The sequence below is a fragment of the Phyllostomus hastatus genome, unplaced genomic scaffold (assembly GCF_019186645.2).
Source record: "Phyllostomus hastatus isolate PE091 unplaced genomic scaffold, TTU_PhHast_1.1 phas_contig_5, whole genome shotgun sequence".
NCBI classification, from domain to species: domain Eukaryota; kingdom Metazoa; phylum Chordata; class Mammalia; order Chiroptera; family Phyllostomidae; genus Phyllostomus; species Phyllostomus hastatus.
Genome location: NW_025333897.1, coordinates 123783 through 146673, shown reverse-complemented (window position 1 = coordinate 146673; position 22891 = coordinate 123783). Strand labels below are relative to the sequence as shown.

Here is a 22891-nt window from a genome sequence, read left to right as displayed (position 1 = left end):
CCCCGTTTACTAACAATTTGACCCCGCCCGCTCCAGCCTCTAAATTCCAGAAAAGCCATTGGGCAGCAGCGAGTAGGGGGTGGTCCTTGGCAAGGGCTCGTCCTACCCGAGGTCCCGGGTCTTAAAATCCTGAGGCTCTGGTCAGGTTGCCCTCTTTTTTGCCTGTTACAAAAACAATGACAGTGAGGCTATCAGAGTAATTTTTTGGAAACCACGTTGTTTTATCCACACATATATGTGTTCTAGGGACCTCAGGACTATAGCAAACGCTTTCTTTGCAGAGTGGTGCTGGCACTTTAGTCAGGCTAGTGAAGGGGCAGCCCCAGTATCGACAGGGAGAGGGGCGGATCGCCAAGAAGTTATTAGTCAAGATGGCGTTAGCGTCTCGAGCAGCGCGGGTCTGGGGACCACGTCGAGGCTGGGGTCAGGCTGGCCTCCTGCTCCTGCAGCGGCTTGAGGTTCGGGGGCTGGCTATATCTGTGAGTACCTGGGGCACCGGGGAGTTATCCCTAGCAGGGAATAGGGATGTCAACGCCATTTTCAGAGTGTGGGGTTCCTGCAAGGGGTGAAGGAAGGGCTGTCACAGAAGGGACGAGGCTTAGGAGAACCACTTAAGAGAGGACACTTAGAGAAAGAACTTCCACTTTTTTATGAGATGAAAAGTGAGGCAGCTTCTTTTGGGGCATCTTGAGACGGAGACAACTTGGAGAGAGGGATGGGGTTCCTCATTAGTTGCCAGTGGGTGATGGCAGTTTGGAGGTACATGGGAAGAAGGCGAGACCTTTGCTTAAGGCTTGGGGGGTAAAACTGCTTTAGTAAGTTTGTTCTCGGTAAAGACCCCTCACCTTCGAAGAGGAGAAAAGAGAGATCAGGTCTTCCGTCACGGATTTTTTTTTTTTTTATAGTGCCCTATACTTCTTTGCTCTTTTGCTGCAATTCTGATTTTAAAGTGAATTGCAGGGCCTTGACTGGTGTGGCTCAGTGGATTGAGAGCCAGTCTGCAGACCGAAGGATTGCTGGTTCGATTCCCGGTCAGAGAACATGGCTGGGTTGTGGGTCAGGTTCCCAGCTGGGGGGGTGGGGGCCTGCGAGAGGCAACCGATCAGTCTTTCCTTCTCTTTCTCCCTCTCTCTAAAAATAAACAAACGAACTTTAAAATGAATTGCATAAAAAAGGCGTTTGAACCTGTGTCCCTTAATAAGATGACAGGACAGGGACCTTGTCTATTGTCACACTGCGGAAAAGATAACCAATAAATATTTGTTGAATTAATGAGAGGAGAAAAGGAGAGAGAGAGATCCACAGGGCACTCTGCCTACATTTCTTGCTGGAAGGCTCTGTGGGTTGCAGTAGAGCTATGAACTAAAATTTCACAATAAAAAAATAGTTGTTTAGAAGGATATGAAGGTAGATCACATTGGTTCATATCCCTAATCTGCTATTTTCCAGCTGTATAGCCTTGGGTAGGGGTCTGCTGTTCTCTGTACCTAATTTCCCCCTTTGTAAAATGCTACCAGTGGCACCTTATAGGATTGTTGTGAAAATTAAATATGTAGAATGCTAAGAACGGGACCTGGCATTATGCTAAGGGCAATAGGAGTGTTGGCCACTTTTGAAAGTGAGGGTGGAGGGAAGGAAGGAGGAGAAAGTGACTTTGGTAGTGCTTGAATTGATGAGGGCCCTGGAGACAGACTGTCAAGATCTTGTGTGGTTGGGCCTGACCCTCTGACCCTCCAATCCAGGAGGGGAAGCTGGAAGCTGTAGGTGGAAGTTCTGGATGGGAAGAGAAACAGGGGAGGAGGGTAAAGAGGATGAGGTTGGAATGAGGGGAGGGGTTGCAGGAAGGGAAGGGTTGCTGGAGCTGGATGGGGGTAGGGCAGTCTCCTATGTTTGGGCTGGTTTGTGTTGGCCGTTTTTGGGGGTGCAGCGGGGAAGAAGTCAGATCTTCCATAGCTGATCTCAGTCCCAGGAGCCCATTGGCTGGGCCAGTGGGGCGGGAGGTGGGCTGGACTCAGGCTGCAGTAGGGAAAGGTCATTTAGGACTGATTAAATCAGCTTTCTTCTGGCCCAGTCTCCCTGCTGCCCTTCCCTTCCCTCTTGACTTCATCCTTGCTTTTTTGGGGTGGATTGGAGGAGAGGAGGAGAAGGTCTCTGAGAGTCCTTACTTTTTATGTATGTATGGTATTTAAAGCTTTATATATTTTTGGAGTCCTCAGTTTTCTTTCCCACATTTATTTCTCCAACTTGTTCTTTTAAAATTAAAAATGATACTTTTGTATTTTTGAGTGGAGGGAAGGAATAGTAGCATTTAGTCAAAGAGTTTAGGCCAGGGCTGTCCTGTAGCACTTCTGGAGATGGTGGAGGTGTTCTTTATCTGGGCTCTCCAGTGTAGTCGCCACCAATCACACGTGGCTGCTGAGCACTCGGAATATGGCTAGTGCCACTGAGGAACTGAAATTTTTACTTTACAGACGGTTTCTAACTTAAGATGGTTTGGCTTAACTTTTAGCTTTAACCATGGTGCAAAAGTGATACACATTCATTAGAAACCTTACTTTGAATTTTGAACTTTTCCCAGACTAGTAATACGTGTTATGATACTCTAGTTGTGCTAGGCAGAGGCAGTGGGCTATAGCTCCTAGTCAGCCACACGACCCTGAGGGCGAACAACCACAGTTCATTGTGTGGCCAGCGTTTTTTTGGATATTGTGTTTTGTGTTTTCACATCTTATGTCTCCAAAAGGCCTGTCTGTGTCTTCTGCTTCTGGTGAGGGGAAAAAGAAGGCAATTACTTTGAGATGAAATTCAAGATAATCGCTCAGCTGTAGGCCAATGTAAGTGTTCTGAGCACATTTAAGTTAGGCTGTGATGTTCAGTAGGTTAGGGTATTTTTGTTTTGGTTTTTTTTGGTTTTGTTTTTGTTTCTTTTGAGAGAGGGGAAGGGAGGGAGAAAGAGGAGAGAAACATTTTGCAGTTGCCTTTTCCACACCCCGCCTGGGAACCGAACCAGATACCTAGGCCCCAATTCCTTATGTGCCTTGATCAGGAATTGAACCAGTGACCTTTTGCTTTACAGGAGGACGCCCAACTCACTGAACCATACTGGTGGGAGCAGGTTAGGTGTTTTAAATACATTTTTGATTTATGATATTTTCAACTTGTGGTGGGTTTATCAGTGCTTAACCCCACTGTAAGTCATGGAGCATCTGTACTTAATTTTTTTAACATTGTAATTGATTGATTTGAGAGAGGGAGAGAAGAACGATTTGTTGTTCTACCTATTTATGCATTCACTGGTAATTCTTACATGTGCCAAAACTGGGGATCAAACCTGCCACCTTGGCATATCCCAGTGACACTAACCAATTGAGCTTCCTGGCCAAAACTGTATTTAATGAATTTAAATTTAAATGGCCACTGGCTGCCATATTGGATAGTGCAGCTTCAGCTGTGCCAGGAGACAGAGAGTCAGTGCCTTGAGGGAAGGTTGGGAGGCTGTGTTGCAGTGGACAGGTTGGGTTGGTGGTGCAGGCTGGGTCGGGAGGACTGCGGGGCCGCCTGCCTTCTTTCTGTCTGCTTGCCCTTCTTTTCACCTCCGAGACGTTTGCCTGGTTCTGCCTCCCTTTCTTCCCCTCCACTTGCTGGAAGATGTAGTAGTGCTCAGGGTGAAGAGGAGGAAGGAAAACTGGTTTGTTGAGGTGTCCTGAGTCAGTTTCTCAGCCAGCACCCCAAGAGCAAATGGGACCTCGGCCAGGTCATTTCACTTCTCTCAGCGTAGCAAGCGGGCGACTAGAGTCCCTGCCCCGCTGGAAATCAGGGAGCACCTGCAGCTTGGTCTGTGCAAATTAGCAATAATGTTATTTCTCGGACCCAGCGGTTCGGCCAGCCTGTCCAAGGGCTCCAGCATCCTGTGCAATGTCTCTTGAGTGGCCGGTGCCCAGTGTGTACTCTGGGATGAATGGTGACGGTCATTATTGATTCATTTGTGTCCATCTCCCTTTTGCCTTGTGTCTTAAGGAACCTGGTCTCTTTTCTAAGGACCCCAGCTTCTTTTCACATCATGAAGCACTTTATAATTTACAGTACCCACTTGTTACATTTAACACAGCTATACTGCAAGGTACCTGCTGGTAGTTTTTTCTCATTACAGGTGAGGAAACTGAGGCCCAGAGAGGTGAGGTGTGAACTCGGAGCCCTGGAGCCCAAAGCCCAGTTTCTTTTCATAGCACCAGGCTGCCAGCAGGAGAGCATTAGGGCTTTGTTTAGGTCTTCCAGCTCAGTCCAGGCTTGGCTGGCGGCACCAGCCTCTGCCCCGGCCAGCTGGTGGGAAGCTGGGTGACAGAGCTGGCCTCAGCCCTTTCTCTCCCTGCTTCAGTGCCACTGGCCATTTTTCCCCCCCTTGGATGAGCCCCTGCTACCCAGAGGCCCCTGTGGGGATATGGTCCTTCAGATGACAGCGGGTGGGCTGCTTCCTCAGAGAAGCTTTCCTGATCTCAACACCAGCCCCCGTCTGTAAAATAGGGACTGTGGGAGTGCCCTTTCAGAGAGGTGTGAGGAAGAAAGGAAATGGTTCTTATGAAGCACTTACTACATATACCAAGTGCTCAGTAAGGGCTCAAGAAATGGCTAGTACTAGTATTTTCTCCGGGGACAGGGAGTCTGGGGTGGCCATGACTAATGCTGGGAAGGGACGGCCTCCCTCAGGGCTTCACACTCCAGTGCCTGGGAGAGCATAGTGCTGCTCACGCCCCCAGGTCCCAGGTCCCTGGGGCCAGAGAAAGGCTGATTAATCACACTTCCCTGGCGTCCCCGACCAGCTCTTCCACAAGGCAGGCCACTGATGAGGCCGCTGACATTTCTGACCTGGAAGCACTTTGGACAGTTTGAGGACAGAGTGCCTCAGACCCCAGGAGGGAGTGGGTTTGGGTGACCTTAGTGTCCTACATGCAGAGGGCTCGGTTAACTGGCTCATCTGTGGTGCCTTCCATGGGCCCCACCTTTCTCACCAGCCTCCCTAGGCAGTAGTGGTCCAGCTGCCTCGCTTTGTGTGCCGACACCACCACTCATGAGCCCTGTGACCTCGGTCCAGTCACTTAACCCCTCCGGGCTTCGGGGCACCTCTGTTTTACTGCCATGTGATAATAGGTCCTGCCTCCCCTGGCTGCTGTGCCGGCTCATTGAGCACATAGGCCAAAAGAAAGTGCAATGTGTCCAGCACGTTGTTAGCTATTGTTAACGTGCTGCAGCCGTACTGGTCTTCAGGGTACCAGTGTCCCAGGCTCTGTTCTCTTGGCTCAGAGCCTTTGTTGTTCCCAGAGACTGAAGTGTTCTTCCCCCAGCCTTTGCCTGGCTCTCCCCTGCTTGTCCAGCAGGGCTCAGCTTCACCCCCTTCTCTAGGAAGCTTTTCCTCCCACTCTACCTGATGCTGGTGGTAAAGGTTGCCCCAGAGCTATGGCGGGTTTTATACCTACCTCACCACCATTCCTGTGGAGTAGCAATTCTTATTTTATCCACAAGGGGACACTGGGTCAGGGCGATTGTGCTGCCCAGATGACATGGCTGGAAAGAGACAAAGTCAGGATTCAAATACAGGCAGTTTAGCTCTAGTGTCTTTTATTCTGCCCTGCCCTGCATTAACCACTAAACATCCTGCCTCCTCTGAGCTCAACCCCCTCTTGACTGCAACTCGTGTGTTGAGTGTTTGTCGAAGCCCTCGGTTCAGGTGTGACTTGGAGCCAGTATTCAGTACCTGTTTGACAACAGTTGTCAAATACACTAGTCAGCTACTTGTGTGCACTGAGTGTTCATTCTTACTCTGGGCTGAGCAATTACACCATCAAGTCATTAATCCTTGTGACCACCTATGAGATAGGTACTCCTACCGTCCTCTGTTCATGAATAAGGAAACCGAAGCTCAGGGAGGTTTAGTTGCACAGCCAGGGGCAGCAGTCTGCTCCAGTCCATGCCCTTAATCTTGGTGCCCTCAGGAGTGGCTCCACAAGAGACCACCTTGACATTGACCTGCTGGGCAGATCAGACCATCCAGGGCAGGCCTCCCTGTTTCCTGTGTGGTGGAAGAGGGTGTGGTTTCAGGGCTCTGTGTAAATCTATGTGGCCTCTGCCATTGTAAGTCACTGGCTACCAGGACAAACCCATGCCCTCACCAAAAACAAAAAGTGGGTGGAGTCGCATCCTTTCCCTGCAGGCATTTATCACCCACTCCCATAGTGGAGCATTTCCTTGGGACCAGGCACTGCTGAACCTTTCTCAGAGCACACTGACTCAGTACAGAGCCCTGGAGTGGCCCAGGAGAGAATGGCACTCCCAAAGCTCACCCCCAGTGTGTGGGGTGCACCACAGCGCCCTCTCAGTAGCTCTGTGGTCTTTGTAGGCAGACAGAGTCCTGACGTCCTGGCTTGTGCGGAGCCCTGAGATCCTATCCTCCCAACCCCCGCTGGCCTCTGGACTACCCCCTTAAAGGATCGTAGCCCTCGTTCCATTTGTGTCTCCCCAGGCTTCTGTCCTTGTCTGGAGTGTCTGCCGGGCCCTGCGTCCCACTTCAGTGTGAGGTGCAGCCAGTCCTTCTCCCCAGCTCCTCTGCCCTGTCTTCCTCTGGAGGTGTAGTCATTTCCCACTTCCCATCTCCTGATCTTCTAGATTTCGTTTTTTCCCTTCTACCAGTTTTCAGGCACACACCATGTCCTGTGCCTGTACCAAATTTTTTGGGTGCCTTATCTTAGGAACTTTTCGCGGCAGTGGTCTACAGCCATTTTACAGAGGGGAGATTCAAAGAGACGGTGTGTAGCAGAGGGCCACACAGTGAGCTAAGAAATTGGAGCTCAGGCCAGTGGGACTCCAAAGCCCTTGAATGTAACCACTCATTCATCCGTTTGTTCAGTAACCATCTGTTGAGTGCCTGCTCTGTAATCCACCTGGACATAATCCCTACTTTTGGGGAGCTTGTGATGTGTGTGGGAGACAGACACGACACAGAAGGACCCTTTAGGTGGACGGACAGGCCTGGCTGTGGGTGTGCTCAGAGGTGTGAGCCCTCCTGGTAAAGTGCAGTCTGCAGAGTTTAGCTGCTTCACATGCAGGCGGAGGGGGTCTGCTGTGATGTGAGGCCCGGACCTGCCTTGCTGCTGGGAGTGTAATTTCCTCACAGCTATAATTGCAGATAAACGCACATGTGTTCACGTGCCCCCAGAACCTTGGATGGCTTCTTCACTGTAATTAAAGGAGAGGAGGAGGGGAACACACTTGAGCACCCATGTGTGAGGTCCAGCTCATGGCACACTCAGTCATTCTTCAGCTCCTCTTGGGAGTGAAGCCACGATTATGAGCTAAGAGGAGCCTGGCAACCAGTGTAGAAACCAGGCCAGCAGTGGCAGTTGGGTTAGGAAGCATGGATTTTGGGATCTGAGTATCAGCCCTGCCCAGGTTTAAAGCTAGTCCTGACTTACTTATTTAGTTTCAGCTCTATGGCCCAGGGCAGGGCAGGTTATTTGACCTCCCTGAACCATAGGTTTCTCATTTACTCAAGGGCAATAGTAGGACTGTGCATGCAGAGCTCAGCTTGGCACTCAGCTAGTGCTTAATCAAGGGGCACTGTTGCAATACTGAGACCAGTTGAAGGTTATCTCAAGAGTTGAGAGACTGAATTGGTTCATACTCTGCCACACATGGAGGCTTCTCACGGGCGTTCCCTGCCAGGCCTCCTCTGATCTGAGCAGGTATGATGCTCCCCACAGATCTCCTCCAGCTGCTCTGAGCTCCTTCCATGTTCCACAGGGGGCACGCTGTTCTTCACATTGTGCCTTTTCATGTTCTGTTCCCCTGGCATCGAATGCTCTTTTCCTGACCCCTAGGTATCTTTCAAGGCTCACTCTCATGTCACTTCCTCAGAGAAGCCTGACCTCCTTTGCACTCCACTCCACGGAGCCCCATGGCTTCTCCTAGAACACGACTCACCCCCATCGGTACTTATTCAGCATCTGTCTTTCATTCTGGCAGCAGGGACAGAGTCTTATGTCTCTTAGGTCCCCAGAACCCAGCGCAGGGCTTATAACAAAGCAGGTGCCCAAATACTTATTGAGTGAGTCAGGCTGGGTTTGTGGAGGGCTCAGGCCTGGCACGGAGAGGGCATGATGCGTGTGGAGCAGTTCGCCAGGGCAAGGGGGAGGAGGTAGAAGAGAGATGACAGCAGTGATGTGGTGGTAGAAATCCTAGTATTTTTTTGAGCATTTACTGTATGGCTTACAAATGTTTTGCTAAAATTTATGCGCGTGATCTCATTTTAGCCTTGCAACATTTCTATGAGCTGTTCTCCATTTTATGGATGAGAAAGGGGTGGTGGCTTTTTCAAAAGGGGAAGTCACTTTCCCATAGTCGCCCAACAAGGGATTTGAACCCAGGCAGACTGACTCAAGAGCTCACAGACAGAGGTCTGTTCTGGGTGGCCTCCCTGCTGGGCACAGGGGTCAGTAAAGAGCCCTCCAGGTGACTCGAGGGCTCTGTGCAGAGGTGTCTGTGCCTGTTGTAGCCGTGTGAAATGGATAGATGTGGGTCTCCGTGGCCAGAATGGGGAGGCCTTGAATGCCGGGGCGAAGAATTTGGGCCTCTGATAATAATAACAGCTGCCAGTTCTTGAGCTGCCTGCCACTTTTTTGAGATATTTAATCTTTACAACAACCCTGTGGAATAGATGTTATTTTTACCCCAGTTGGATGAGGAACTGAGACACAAAGACATTCTAGTAACTTGCCTGAGGTTATGCAATGGGAAAGTGGTGGAGCTGGAATTCACACCCTGTGTGTCTGTGGCTGCTTAACCACCAGGCCACAGCCTGGCCCCGTGGGATTGAGCCAGGGCAAACCTGAGTGCTGCTCCTACTCAAGTGTCTGCCCTCCCCTCCCAGCACCCCCAGTGGCAGCAGCAGCAGTACTTCTCATCCCTGGACGACAAGCCTCAATTCCCAGGGGCCTCGGCGGAGTTCGTAGACAAGCTGGAATTCATCCAGCCCAATGTCATCTCTGGGATCCCCATCTACCGCGTCATGGATCGGCAGGGCCAGATCATCAATCCCAGCGAGGATCCCCACGTGAGAGGCCACCTCCTTCACCCCCTGCCTCCCATGCCCAGGTCCCTTGCCCATGTCCTCTCTGGTCCAATGGCTCTGTGTCTCTCTGTGCCTTTATCTGCAGCTGCCGCAGGAGAAGGTCCTCAAGTTCTACAAGAGCATGACACTGCTCAACACCATGGACCGCATCCTCTATGAGTCCCAGCGGCAGGTGCGTGGGGACAGGCCGGGGAGGGGAGTTTGGAATCACCTGACGTCCCTCTGCCTGTTTGTGGGCCAAAAGATAGCTCCCAAGGAGGAAAGAGTGGAATAGAGATCCACTGTCTTGGGGTCCTTAGAGTTCTTGGAGGTTTTCTTGGGCCACTATAGGGAGAATGTGGGAAGGTCCCTGGCCAGGGGCAGAAGATGGACCAGATCACTGAAAACACCTATTGTGTGCTGGGGTAGGGGCTTCGCTGTGCAGGGAGATGGCAGGTAGGAGTCATGAGGGCCCTTCTTCTTGGGAGCTCACAGTCCTGAGAAACAGGGAGACCCTCGGTGCTTCCTGGAGTGCCCATGGCAGACATGCTGGGACCTTCAGTAGACAGAGACCCACTCAAAGAAGGAAATTTGTTGACTCAAGTAACTTCAAGTTCAGACAGCCCTGTCTTCAGGCACAGCTGTGTCTGGGAATTGAAAGATGTCACCAGACCTCTTCCTCTCTCTTGAATGTCTTTTCTTCTCGTCTTTGCCTTGGCTTCCTTCATTCTCAAGCAGCTGAGGGTTCTGGAAGCTCCAGGCTCCTGGAGAGGTGGCACAGAAAGGGTTCAGGGTACGATTGAAGTTCTTATCTGCCACTTTCTGGCTTTGTGGGCCTGGGAAAGCCTCTCAGTGCTTCAGTTTTCTGGTCTGCATGGGGTTGTTGTGAGGATTGATGGTGACAAGTAAGGGCTTTAGAGACAGTGAACTTGGCATTTAGTTAGTCCGTGATAAATATTAGCTATTATTTGCCATGACCCTACCAGCCTTGCAATAATTAAACCTTCTCCTTAGTGGTGGAAAGAAATTGGTCTCTAATGTTCCAGCAGAAGGCCCAGGGCTGATATTTATTGGCCACACTTTGATCACAGACCCCTCCCTGAGCCATCCGGTGACAGGCCAGGCTGGGGCCATGTGCCCGTCTCCAGGAACCAAGGGAATAGAGTAGCAGACCCAGAGCAGTATTCTTCCCCCTTTCCTGTTAGAAAAGGGGGAAGCATATTGGCCAGGCAGGTCCTCACATGGGGATTGGCTAGGAAATTTGCATTTGCATGAAGCCCCCAGGTGACTGAGCAGATCAGGCAGGCAGCCTACCCCTGCACTCATGCTCACAGAAACACTCCATAGTGGCTCTCCAGGTGATGGTATGGTCTCCACCCTGCCTACCCACTTTCTTTGGCTCCCGTGTCCACAGGATCACACCTCGCCCTTCCTGTCCATCCTGTGTTCCTCTGTGGCCTTGCCAGTGCACTCCCCTCTCCACAGTCTCAGTGCCAGGCCAGGCCATCCGCCCACCCTCACACAAGCCTTCCTGCCTCTGCATTGGCTGTACAGACAGGGCTGTGGAATCCCCTGAATGTGGATCCAATCAGAGTTATGAGTTTGGGCAGGTGATTTTTCTTGTCTTTGCCTCAGTTTATTTAGTATATTAAAAAAAATGGGGATAACAAGAGAAGCTACCCTACAGGCTCAGGGTAGGAATTCTGTGTGAACCAGCATGTAAGATCCCTTGCCGCCCATCAGCTAATACAAGAAGACCTCAGTGAAAGCAACTCATCCATAGAGGTTGACCCTGTTAGCTAGGATTACTTTCACCTGCAGTAACAGACCTCCTTCCATCCTCCCCCCTCAAAAAAATCCTAACAAAACGAAAGCAGCAGCTTCAACAGGTTAATCATTTTTCCCCTTGCATAAAAGAAATCTGGAAACTGGTGGTCTGGGGAAGGTATAGTGGCATCACAGTGTCATTGGATACCCAGTTATGGCTTCTAGCCTTGAGGGTCCCTCATGAACCTAATGGCTGCTGGGGCTCCCTCCCTCCCATCTCATTCCAGCCAGGAAGTGGAAGGAAGGTGGAAGGTCAGACATGGCACATTCCAGGTATCTCCACAGCCATCTTTATAGAACTTTCCAGGTAGTCCCAATAATATCTCATATTTTATTGGTCACTCCTAGTATAAGGGAGAGTAAGAAACGTAGTGTTTTAGTCTAGGCAGTTGCTGCCTCTGGTGGAATGAGATCTCTGTTAGCAGAGGAAGAGGGACAGGATACTGGGTGGCAACCAGTGACCTCAGCTGGTAACCCAGGTGCTGTTTGCTCAGGGGCCCCCTAAGGCTGTCACCCTTGCCAGTCTCACAGCCCTGCCAGGCGCTCAGCACCCAGCTTCCACCCACTCACTCAGCTCTGGGAGGTCAATTAGCTTTTAATTGGCTCCCCACTTAGAAGAAAGCATTATCCATGTGGCTCCCCTGCCGTGACAGAGAGCTGGGCTCGTGGAACACGAGGGCTATGCAGCGAGCACCCGCAGGTGCCAGTTTGAGCTCTCTCTGTTTCACTTTACACGTAGTTCTGGGTAGCTCATTTCTGTTTCTGTGCCAGGGACTCCCCAAATCTCCAACCTGCCTTAACCTCTTAGCCCCGGATCTGCTTGGCCTCTCACCCTGATGTCCTCCCGGATTCAGCCTGTCCAAACTTGGTCTCTGCATCTTCCTCCCAGGCCCACTTCTCTTCCCCCGTTAGGCCAGTTCTCATCGAAGGGTTCCACCATCCACCCAGTTGCCCAAACTGGTGACCTGCATTTCATTTCTGTCTCCTTCTCCCTCACTGTCACTTTCTCATTCACTCTGTCCCTAGGTATTTATCTGTTTACGTTTTTTCCCCCACCAATCTCTGTCCCTATATATTTAGTTAGAGATCTGTTCTGCAGCTCAGCGGCACCAACGTGGTTGAGTTGGCTTTCATCATGTGCTCGTTGTGTTCCAAGACAGCTGCCACAGCTCCAGGCATCATGGCTGTGTGCTGGGCAGGAAGAAAGGAAGGGAAAGGTTGGCACCAGCTGCAGGGCTTTTTGTTTGTTTTTTTAATCAAGAAAGCAAAATCGTCACTTACCAGCCTTTTCGCTAAGATCAAGTGTAGTATCTGTTCTTACCAATTTAATATCTCATATATCCTTTATCTGAGGACATTATATTAAATGGATTTTTGGAGCTAGAGTATGGAATAGGAGCTTGCTCTGCCCACTCCATGCATCCATCCAGTATTGCAGTACTTCTGGGGACAGTGCATTTAAAAAAAAAACCCAACGCAAAATCAGACTTCCATTTAAATCTCTGGCTAGAGCTGTATCCTGCGAGGGTGGCTGGGAACCTAATGTTTGATTCCAGGCTTGTAGCCAGCCAGGAGGGTATGCCACTCCTTGGTACTGCTGCTACTGCTGCTTTTTTTTTTTTTTTAATTTAAAAAGTTTTTAGTTTTCATCCCTGGCTGGTGTAGCTCAGTGAGTGAACTGAGCGTGGGCCTCCGAACCAAAGGGTTGATTCCCAGTCAGAGCACATGTCTGGGTCGCCAGCCAGGTCCCCAGTAGGGGGCGTGCGAGAGGCAACCACACATTGATGTATCCTTCTCTTTCTTCCCTTTTCTTCTCTCTAAAAATAAAATGTTTTTAAAAATTTTAGTTTTCAATTATAGTTGACATTCCATGTTATTTTATTTATTTTTACAGAGGAGAAGGGAGGGAGAAAGAGAAACATCAATGTGTGATTGCTTCTCATGTGCCCTGTACTAGGGACCTGGCCCGCAACCCAGGCATGTGCCCTGAGTGGGAATTGCACCGGTATCTCTTTGGTTTGCAGGCCGGCACTTAATCCACTGAACCACATCAGCCAGGGCTTTTTTTTTTTTTTGGTTTGCAGGAAGGTGCTCGCTCAATCCACTGAGCCATACCAGTCAGGGCTATTTTTAAAAAACATTTATTGATATTTAGAGAGATTGATTTATTGTTCCACTTGCTGATGCATTCATTGGTTGCTTCTTCTATGTACTTGACCAGGGATTGAACCTGCAACCTTGACATAGCGGGATGACACTCTAACCAACTGAGCAACACCGGTCAGGGCTGTACCACATCTTCTTTATCCACTCATCTATTGATGTGTACTTGGGGTTGCTTTCATATCTTGGCTGTTGTAAATAAAAAATACGGAATGCTTCACAAATTTGCATGTCATCTTTGCGTAGGGGCTATGTTAATGTTTGCATCATTCCATTTTTAGTGCATGTGCTGCCAAAGTGAGCACGCTGACTGCTGCTTAATGCTGTCAACCATCCAGTCCTCCAGGCCAGGCCACCACCTTTCTCATGTGGCTTGCTGTCCTGTTTCAGTCCTGTTTCTTGTATCCATTTCCCACATAGCAGCCTGAGAGACATTTCTAAAACATCACTCCCCAAAGACAGCCATGTGCAGGTTACCACTGTTCTCCAGGTAAAGTTCAGATGTCTCATTCCCTGTGGTACCTGGGTTCTGCCTGTCACTCCTGCATTGTCCTTCCCCACCCACTTCCTGTCCCATCCCTTCCAGTCTTGTGGCCTTTATAGTTCTCTCTATCTGGAAACCTTCATCCACCCCTGCCTCCGCTTAGGCATTGCTCCCTGGTGCCCCTCCTTGGTGGGGCAGGTACGTCCTTACAGCTCCCTTGCACAGCCCCCCAGTCTGGCTCTAACCAGTCTGGCAGTTCCTTCACGAAGTCAGAAACTCCAGCATGGCCTGGCCCAGAGCAGCCTTCAGGAAGTATCTGCTGATCAGTGGAGTCATCAGAAGTTGGTCACTGTTTGTACAGTTCTTACTGGTTGCCCAGCATAACTAAGCCTGGGCTTCTGGACTCCCCTCTACCCACAGGGCCGGATCTCCTTCTACATGACTAACTATGGTGAGGAGGGGACGCATGTGGGGAGTGCGGCAGCTCTGGACAACACGGACCTGGTGTTTGGCCAGTACCGGGAGGCAGGTGCGTGTGCCCATGTCCTGGCCCCTGTGGAGCACATGCCAGAGGTCTGGGTTTGGGGGGTCCCCATTGAGGCGGGTCTAGCTCAGTCCCTCCTGGTGTGAAGGTGAGGCCCTCATTAGTTACCCTGTGTGCTCTTGGAGGAGTGGCACAATGCCAGGGAGGTCCAAGGAGCTGGGTGAAGAACTTTTCAAGTTAAAGAGCCAAACCAGGTCCAGAGTTTAGAGTGGGTGGGCTTCCCCTCTGTGGAGGGCAGGCACTGTTGTGCTTAAGAGCCTTTTCTCCTGACTGGTCCATGGCTACTGGCTGTCAGATTTGGGGCAAGTCACTTCCCTTCTCTGAACGTTAGTTTTCTCCAGAATCAAGATGATGATGATGGTATTATAATCTCTGCACTGTGGATGTAATCTCTGTTGCTGGGATTGTGCAGTGCGGGCAGGCCGAGCTGCAGGTGTGGCGTGTACTGTGGGCCCCCATCTGCCCAGTGTGAGCTCTGCTGCCCTCTCTCCAGGCACCGCAGCCTTCAGGGAGCAGAAGCAGATGGGAGGACCTGGGAGGTTCCAGCCAGGGAGCCGGCTCACATCTGAGTGCAAAGAAGGATCAAAGACTAGGACTGAAGAAAATCAGTGTGCATAAAAGAGTGACTGGGGTGAAGAAGCTAGCCTGGGAAGCTGCGGGGCTGGTTCCAGACTGGTGGTTGGCATGGGGGCCTTGCAAAGCAGCCTCCCTCTGGGGCTGCCGGGGAGGCAAATCTTGAGCCTTTCTCTTGGGTGCTTCATAACCGTGGGCAAGTTGCTGAATTGCTCCTCAATTGCTTAACATGGCTGTTGAGGGGTTTCATGGGGCAGATGATGCAAAACCATTAGTTAGTACAGGACCTGGCATGGGGTAAGCACTCAGTGTCAGAGGTGATACAGTGACTAGGGCCTCTCATCCTGGGACAGCTCTTTAGGAGGGAGGCAGGACCTAGCCAGGCTGGCTGTGCAGAGCCCTCCCTGGACTGGTATAGTGGTCCGGTCTACTCTTGGACTGTCTACTCCTCTCTGTGCTGCACCAGAAGTCCCCCCCCCCCCCCATGCAGTAGGAGGACAGGTGCCCACTGATGGTCTGTGGTTCAGCATCTTGAGCAAGGAAGATTTGCCCCAGACACTAGACTGCACACCAGGCCCTTGCCAGGTTTGCTGAGTGCTCTCTGCCTGTTTTGCTGAAGTGGTCCCTGGTGAGGGCTCTAGGCAGGGCCAAGTGAGGGCCCCGGAATCCTGGCGGCAGCTGGGCAGTCCACACAGGGCTGTTTGGGCCCTGGCTGCCCTACCAGAGGGGCCCTCTGGCACCACCAGTCAGCACACAACTCTGTGTCTGGGGAGCTGCTGAGGGCACTCGTGCTAGGTGAGGTGAGGCAGACCCTGTGCCCCGTTCTCAACTCTCTGTCTCCACACTGTGGAGTGGGGAGAACAAGAGTACCCAACAACCGGATTGTGCCATCTCCAGGACCGCCCACCAGCCAGGTGAGAGAACCTGGTGGTGAGCTTCTCTTTGATGGTGGCGGGTGGGCATCCACTAGAGATTTTGTTTAAAGAAGGGCTTTACTGCCATAAATAGGTTTGAATGTTTTTCTCGTTAGTCCAGAAGTTGTGAGCTAGTGGCTTGTATTTTTATTTGGTTCATATGATGATTTTTCAAAGTAATTAGTTGAGACACTTAAAATTTAGGTAGTTTCTCATTTAAAAAAAAAGGAAGCTAGGTTTCTTCTTTTGAAAACCTCAATGATTTAGCCTCCCTGGGTAGCAGTCAGTTGATCTGAACAATGGCCTCAGTGACCTGTGCTTGCTGGCCTGCCCACCTGGGTCCCGCACCGGCTGGTCCCCTCAGCCTCCCAGTGTGCTTTCCTTGGTCTCATCCAGCTCCCTTACTGCACAGGCGGGGAACTGAAAGCCCGGGCAGGAAGGGCCTTGCCCTGGGACCCCCACTGGGCTCTGCACCTCCAGACCCTCTCTCCCAACAACTGGTACCTCTGTCCCTCACAGGCGTGCTGATGTATCGGGACTACCCCCTGGAACAGTTCATGGCCCAGTGCTATGGCAATGTGAACGACCCGGGCAAGGGGCGCCAGATGCCTGTTCACTATGGCTGCAAGGAGCGTCACTTCGTCACCATCTCCTCTCCACTGGCCACACAGATTCCTCAGGGTGAGGATACACGTCTTGGGCTTGGACCACAAGGACCAATGCTCTACCCTTGAGCAGGCCCCAGTCCTTCTCCTTTGGCGAGGCGGGGCTTCCTGGTTGGTGACACAGTCAGAGCAAGACTCCTCTTGTCTGGGACCCGTCAGAGGAGGGCTGTGGTGCCATCCTCACCTGTTTGTCAGGCTTCAGCCAGCATGACCACATTGTTGGTTTCCGAAACTCGTGCCCACCTGGTCTGTCCACACACACACAACCCACTGCGTGTGGCGGAGCAAATGCCAGGTTCCTTGCTAAAGGCCACCCAGCAGGTGGCAGAAAAGCAGGACTTAAGTCAGGGACTGTGGCTACAGAGCCTGGTTTCCTGCTCCCAACCCCACTTTGCCTCAGTCCTCGGAGTCCAGCTGCCCTACAGCTTACTCTGGAAGCCCACAGTGCTTCAAGTGGTTGGTGTGGCTTCTGTTAAAGATGACTGCTTGGGAAGCAGAGCATGGGGGCCATGGAAGCGGGCTGCCCTCCCTGCCCTGTGGAGCCTGCCCTTGGTCAAGGCTCAGACTGGGCTTTGGCTTTCTGTGCTCAGGGCACCCCCAGATACGTGAGTTGCCGTGCCTGCTAGGTGAGCAGAGTGCCTAGCACATTGGAAGGTCCCATGTGTGTCCACACATGTCATTCTGTTTGGAAACAAGGAGTGAGCAGTTCATGTCTTGGAGGTGGGAGGTGGGTAGGGGAGCCTCTTAGGTGGAGGTAGCATTTTTGCTGAAGGAAGGTAGGATTTCCATAAGGTGGGGCCCTGGCCCTCACCTTCTTTTGGGGTGACTATTAATTCACTCAGTTCCAGCAGAGTCCCTGCTGTGTGGGCACACCCCTAGGTAGAGTGAAAAAGAGACAAAACTCTCCGCCCTCCTGGTGCTGACATGGGGGTAGGGGAGAGAGACAGTAAACAAGATGAAGATGTGATCCATGGAGCACGTCAGGGGTTGATAGGTCCTATAGGGAGAGATGAGTCTGGGAGGGAGTGCTGCGTGATGGGGAAGGTGGGGTGACATTTCAGTACAGACCAGGAGGTGGGGTGGGTGGGGGAGGGGAGCCAGCTGGGATCTTGAGGCAGGGCCTTCCTGCTGTGTTTGAGATGCTTGAGGGGCAGGGAAGAGCCCAGTGGGGCAGCTGTGCATGGGGGTGGAGGATATCAGAGAGGCACCAGAGGGTGCAGATCTGCAGGGCCTCAGGGCCTTTGACTTTAACACAGAGTGGAATGGGGGCCACAGGGGAGGGGAGTGGTCAGCTGTGCATTGAGTTGGCCTGGCTCACCATTAGACAGCCCTCTGGCTGCCCCAAGGCAACAGGAGGGGCCTAGCTCAGGCCAGTGAGGTGAAGGAGTTGGGGAGAAGAGTCGGGTTCTGGTCTGTGTTGAAGATGGAGGAGGTGTGGGGATGACAGAGTTAGGAGTCAAAGATGGTACTGATGTTTTGGGCCTGAGGAGTTGGAAGGATGGAGCTGCTATCAGCTGAGGGGAGAAGACAGGGTGGGGCAGGTTGTGGGGGGACTGTTGGGGTATCAGGTGTTTTCTTTCCCCTCAGCCTCGTGACAGCCAGCCTGAGTCCCGGAACCTGGGGCAGGGGTGATGTGTGTGCGTCTGTCTGCGTCTGTGTGTCTTGTGAGGGAGAGAGAAGAGAATGTGGGGGGCTCTGCTCCTGCTCACCATGCTCTCTTCCCCTGCAGCGGTGGGTGCAGCCTACGCGGCCAAGCGGGCCAATGCCAACAGGATCGTCATCTGCTACTTCGGGGAGGGGGCAGCCAGCGAGGGGGATGCCCACGCTGGCTTCAACTTCGCTGCTACCCTTGAGTGCCCCATCATCTTCTTCTGTCGGAACAATGGCTATGCCATCTCCACGCCCACCTCCGAGCAGTACCGCGGGGATGGCATCGGTATGGGCCTGTTCTGCCTCTTCTCCCTTCCTGCCACCCTGCCCTCCCGGTCTTCCTGCGGTGTCTGGCACGAGGGAGGTCGAGAGAGATGGTGGATGGAGCGCTGCTTTGTTTGCTCTCCTCTCTTCCCCTCCCATCTCCTGTTCCCGGCTCATTGTCCTCATCTGACCCATGGGGTCTGAGCTGCCTCTCTGTCCCCACAGCGGCTCGAGGCCCGGGGTATGGCATCCTGTCGATTCGTGTGGATGGCAATGACGTGTTTGCTGTGTACAACGCCACCAAGGAGGCCCGGCGACGGGCTGTGGCAGAGAACCAGCCCTTCCTCATTGAGGCCATGACCTATAGGTGCCTGCCTGCCCCGACCCCCCCACCAGCCTTGACAGCCATCTTTACCATCTTCCCTGCATCCATCGCTGGGATCCCTAAAGCCTGCCCTCATCATCCCGAGTTGTGTCCCTTTCCTTGCCTTTATTCCTTGCCCATGGCCCTCACCCGGCAGGATTGGGCACCACAGCACCAGTGACGACAGCTCAGCGTACCGCTCAGTGGATGAGGTCAATTACTGGGACAAGCAGGACCACCCAATCTCCCGGCTGAGGCACTATATGCAGAGCCGAGGCTGGTGGGATGACGAGCAGGAGAAGGCCTGGAGGAAGCAGTCACGCAAGAAGGTGAGGGCCACCTCATGTTGCAGAGCAACACCTCAGGGAACCCTGGAAGGACGGAGGCTGGGATTTGGGGGACAGTGAACTGGGAAACTCAGGAAACGTCCCGGTGATGTCTCTGACTGTGGCCTGTGGGGCCACGCTGCCTGGGCACGTGTACCTCAGCCGTGCCCTTGGCACGAGGGATCCTGGGGTACCCACTTCAGAAGGTTGAGGACGAGGTGACTTAATCCGCATGCACTTTGAGTGTCCTGACTAGAGCCAGCCTGTTGTCTCTCCTGTCCCTGGTCCTCAGTAGCCAGAGGCCACACAGGCCATTGGTGAGGGCAGACCCTGGCCTCAGGCAGCACTGCTGCCCCTAGCTACACAGTTATGGGCAGTCCCTTCACCATGGCTTGGTTTCCCTACCTCTGAGCTACTTGCTTCTTAGGGCTGCTGGATCTGAAAACACTCCATAGGCTTAGTCTTAGTGCCTTGTCCTGCGAAGGAGGGAGATGCTGGGATTGGGGGCCTTGATGGGGATGTTAGCTGTCCCCACTGTGATGGTGATCATTTCCATTGTCCAGATGGGAACACAGAGGCTCAAGCGGGTTAACGCCTCACGAGGTCCCACAGGTAGGAGGCAGGGTCCTGGGTGGGAGGCCGGCTACTTGCCTACTGTCCCATGTCTCCTAGGTGATGGAGGCCTTTGAGGAGGCTGAGCGGAAGCTGAAACCCAATCCCAGCCTGCTCTTCTCTGATGTGTATCAGGAGATGCCTGCCCAGCTCCGTAAGCAGCAAGAGTCCCTGACCCGTCACCTCCAGACCTATGGCGAGCACTACCCCCTGGACCACTTTGAGAAGTGAACCCTGCTCTCCCCACCCCACCCATCTTGAGAGGCAGCCCCAGACTGAGTGAGGGCTGGAGAGAGCTGGCAGCCAGCTCCCTCCAGGACACTCAGGGCAGAACTGAGATAAGGGGCAGGGCTTCCGCTCACCATCTCCACTCCTCTAGGCTGTTACATTGTGGGGGGCCCTACTGGCCCCCACTTTGACTGTGGTTACAGTGCCTTCTCCCAGGGGCTGGGCAAGGGTGCCTCCAGGACCGGAAGCCCCTCTGGGCTGAAGGCAGGAATGGCAGGTCAGCCTGTGGAACTTACTCAGTCAGAGGTGGGCAGCAGGCATTGAATAAACTGTCTGCATTTGGCGCTCTGCCATTTTTGGTCTGTTTCCTGGAGTTTTGGAGGTGGGAGGAGAGTCCTGCATGACTGGTTTGGGACCCCGCCCCTTCAGTTAGATGAGTAAGACCAAGGCCGTTGAGTTGCCTGCTTCCCTTGGAAACTTGTGCAAGCTGGAGGGCCAGCCTCAGCAGACAGGCTGGGGGTGGAGGTGTTGGACTCCGGCTCTCCCACGGGGTGAGGCAAACCTTGTGTCCAGCAAGTTGACCAGGAGGCTGTTGGAGCTGGCCTATCTAGTAAGGATGGGCAGGGGGTGTCTGGTATAAAGGGCAGGGTATGCAGCGTGTGGTTGGCTGAACTCTGCCCTCGTAACTTCTCAGGCCCCCCAGGCGCAAGGACAACTCCAGGCCTCAGAGTGGAGAGTGCATGTTTTTCAAAAACAAAAACAGTCTTCTGCCTTCTGCTGCCCAGTCCCATAGCCCGAGCTGGCCCAGGAGGAGCTCAAACATCTATGTTTCCAGGACCTTCTCCCTCACACTGAGGCCTCAGAGAGGCTGGGCAAGGGGCAGGCACCAAGGCCCTGCCCAGGGCCCAGGCCAGGTCTGCCCTCCCCTTCTGACCCCACTGAGGCTCAGCAGTGGAGCTGTGGGTCCTGCAGGTGTTTCCAGAGCCCGATGCTGTCCTGGGGTCTGAGGGGTCGCACCAGCAGCAGGTCCCGGAGAGTGCAGGGGTCAGCCATGCGGTCTGCTGGCCAGGCTGTGAGGAAGCCTTTGTGGGCCCTGGGCACCAGGCCTAGAGCACGGACACACAAGCCAATGTAGACGTCGTTGAAGGGAAACGGTGCCACACGGGCTGCCGCCTGCAGCAGCCAGGGTGCCAGGCGCCCAGCGATGATGTAGCCACCCCCGCTGGCGTAAGCTGGGTAGTCACCTTCAAAGAAGGATCCAGGCATGTAGAAGGGTCCTCCGGGCTTCCGGAGGGGCTTGGCCTGGGTAAAGACCTCACCCAGGTAGAGGCCTCGGGCCCAGCTGGGTGGCAGGGCCCGCAAGTAGTCAAGCAGGGCAGGAGTGTGCACAAAGGCATCATCCTGAGCTTGTAGGACAAAGCTCACGCTGGGGCAGTGGTGGACGAGCCAGGATAGCAGCAGCAGGTCCTTGAGTGTCTCGTTGAAGGGAACATCCAAGAAGTCCCAGAGCAGCAGGTCACTATAACGGTGGCTCTCCCAGGCCACCAGCGGGCCTAGGTCAGGGCCTCCCTCACCCACTGGAGACCCTAGAAGGAAGAGCAGCCGAATTCCAGGGGCGGGACCACCCCAGGTCTCCCTCACAGCCTGTCGTTCGGCAAAGTGCCCTGGTTCTGACTTGACAGCCAACAGCAGGTAGGGGGTGCCGGTTTCCTCACAGCTGGGCACTTGGCCACTGTCACCGTCAGGCAGCCACCGAGAGAAGCTCCGGCAAGCTGCTGACAGCAAGAAGCGGCGAAGGTCCATGGGGTAGGAGGTGAAATCAGGTATTTCAGAGGCAGCAGCAGCTCCCCAAGCCCTGCAGCCCCCTGCCTCAGTGCTGTCTCCACTGGGCAGAGCTCTCAACCGCCACTGTTGCTGGTTCCAGTAAGCCGAGGACAGTGGGCCAGTCTGGCCCAGACGGGCCGAGAGGTTAGCCGGCAGGGTGGGCTCAGGACTGGTGGGTGTGAGGACTGGCAGGGTGCCCTGGGGTCCCGGGTAGGCCTTGCTCAGCTGAGACTCTGATGTCCACTCGATGTACACTTTGAGGCCCAGGAGCGTGAGCAGTGCTGACAGGCAGAGAAGGCACTTGGGGCAGCGCATGACCCAGCCCAGGGGAGGGGTGGCTGCTGGAGCTGCATAGGAGTCACAGAGCGCTTTGGAGTTCAGGATGGGCCTTCACAGTCCCCACCAATCCCTGTGGTGGCCTCTTAGTCCCAGACCCTAAACTGGCCCCCAACCAAAGACCCAGCTCTTCCCTTTTCCTATTCCTGGACCTGGGATCACTGCTCTAATCCCATCCCAACACCTGCTTTTTTCACTCAGCACAACCCCTTCCACCTGCCTGTCCCCCTCTTCCCTCTTCATCCCCCTCACCTGAAGTCAGGATCACTGGGGTCAGCTCCTTTGTGTTGCAGAAATCCAATCTCCTTCGCCCTACTTGTCCCTACTTTGGGGACTGGGGAGCCAGGGATTTGCTCCCTGCTTTTTACCTCTGGGTCTGGCTCTGGCACCCCAGGCCTCTGGTCAGGCCCTCCCAGTTCCCTGCCTTGGGCTCTGGTCCGGCAGCTGTGGCTCTGTCGTTGTTCTCCAGCCCAGCCCAGCCCAGCCCGTCCGGAGGGGCGGGGCAGGGCGGGGAGGGGAGAAGGGAAGGCCCCAGGGGCCTGGGCGGTGCCTGAGGAGCTGGGAGGAGCGGGAGGGCAGAGGCTGACGAGAGATGGGGCTCTGGCTTGTTGGAGCTGGTTTTCTGGTGAGAGGGGGAAAGGTGCAGGGTTGGCCAGATACAAACTGTGCCCACCTCGTCCAGAGGGGCTCCGGATGAGGTCTGAGGAGGGGTGAGACCAAGAGCCAGGCCTGAGCTGAGTAGTGTTGGAATGGCCCAGGGACAGGCATAGTCCCCAAGGGGCAAAGCCCAAGGCACTGGGGCCTGATCACAGGAGACGTCAGAAAATGTGCTGAGGAATGGGTCAGCCTGCCAGAGATGGTACAGGTGGGGCGTGTTGCTGCCAAGTCAGGGTGGGTTAGGGAAGGGGGCTGGTGAGGAGGAGGAGACAGGGAGACCCTTAGGGGCAGGCAGAGAGAAGAGACTGGAGATGGAGACTCAGGGATGCAGAGGAGAGCACTGCAGGGAGAGGATGAGGAGAG

General features: G+C 53.5%; 2 protein-coding genes and 2 non-coding genes across 6 annotated transcripts; 2 read left to right on the top strand and 2 right to left on the bottom strand.

Moving 5' to 3' along the window:
* The first annotated feature begins 324 nt into the window (after positions 1-324).
* On the top strand, positions 325-20064 carry BCKDHA (branched chain keto acid dehydrogenase E1 subunit alpha). 2 transcript variants are annotated; one of them, XM_045846743.1, is made up of 9 exons: positions 325-479; positions 8918-9100; positions 9204-9290; positions 13992-14100; positions 16122-16283; positions 17997-18203; positions 18407-18548; positions 18703-18874; positions 19544-20064. In XM_045846743.1, the coding sequence occupies exons 1-9, from the start codon at positions 372-374 to the stop codon at positions 19712-19714; spliced, it is 1341 nt and encodes a 446-aa protein (XP_045702699.1). In that variant the 5' UTR covers positions 325-371; the 3' UTR covers positions 19715-20064. The 2 variants fall into 2 exon arrangements, with proteins under 2 accessions (XP_045702699.1, XP_045702700.1); XM_045846744.1 differs by lacking the exon at positions 8918-9100 and having other exon boundaries at positions 356-479.
* On the top strand, positions 12197-12387 carry LOC123823925. Its single transcript, XR_006786622.1, has one exon. It is a non-coding gene; the product is annotated as a U2 spliceosomal RNA (small nuclear RNA).
* Positions 13289-13392, bottom strand: LOC123823919. Its single transcript, XR_006786616.1, has one exon. It is a non-coding gene; the product is annotated as a U6 spliceosomal RNA (small nuclear RNA).
* Positions 20065-20245: 181 nt separating the features above from the next.
* Positions 20246-22307, bottom strand: B3GNT8 (UDP-GlcNAc:betaGal beta-1,3-N-acetylglucosaminyltransferase 8). 2 transcript variants are annotated; one of them, XM_045846870.1, is made up of 2 exons: positions 22240-22307; positions 20246-21882 (listed from the first exon to the last, which is right to left on the bottom strand). In XM_045846870.1, exon 2 carries the CDS (start codon positions 21848-21850, stop codon positions 20657-20659), a length of 1194 nt encoding a protein of 397 aa, XP_045702826.1. In that variant the 5' UTR covers positions 21851-21882; positions 22240-22307; the 3' UTR covers positions 20246-20656. The 2 variants fall into 2 exon arrangements, with proteins under 2 accessions (XP_045702826.1, XP_045702825.1); XM_045846869.1 differs by having other exon boundaries at positions 22124-22301.
* Between the last annotated feature and the right edge of the window lie 584 nt (positions 22308-22891).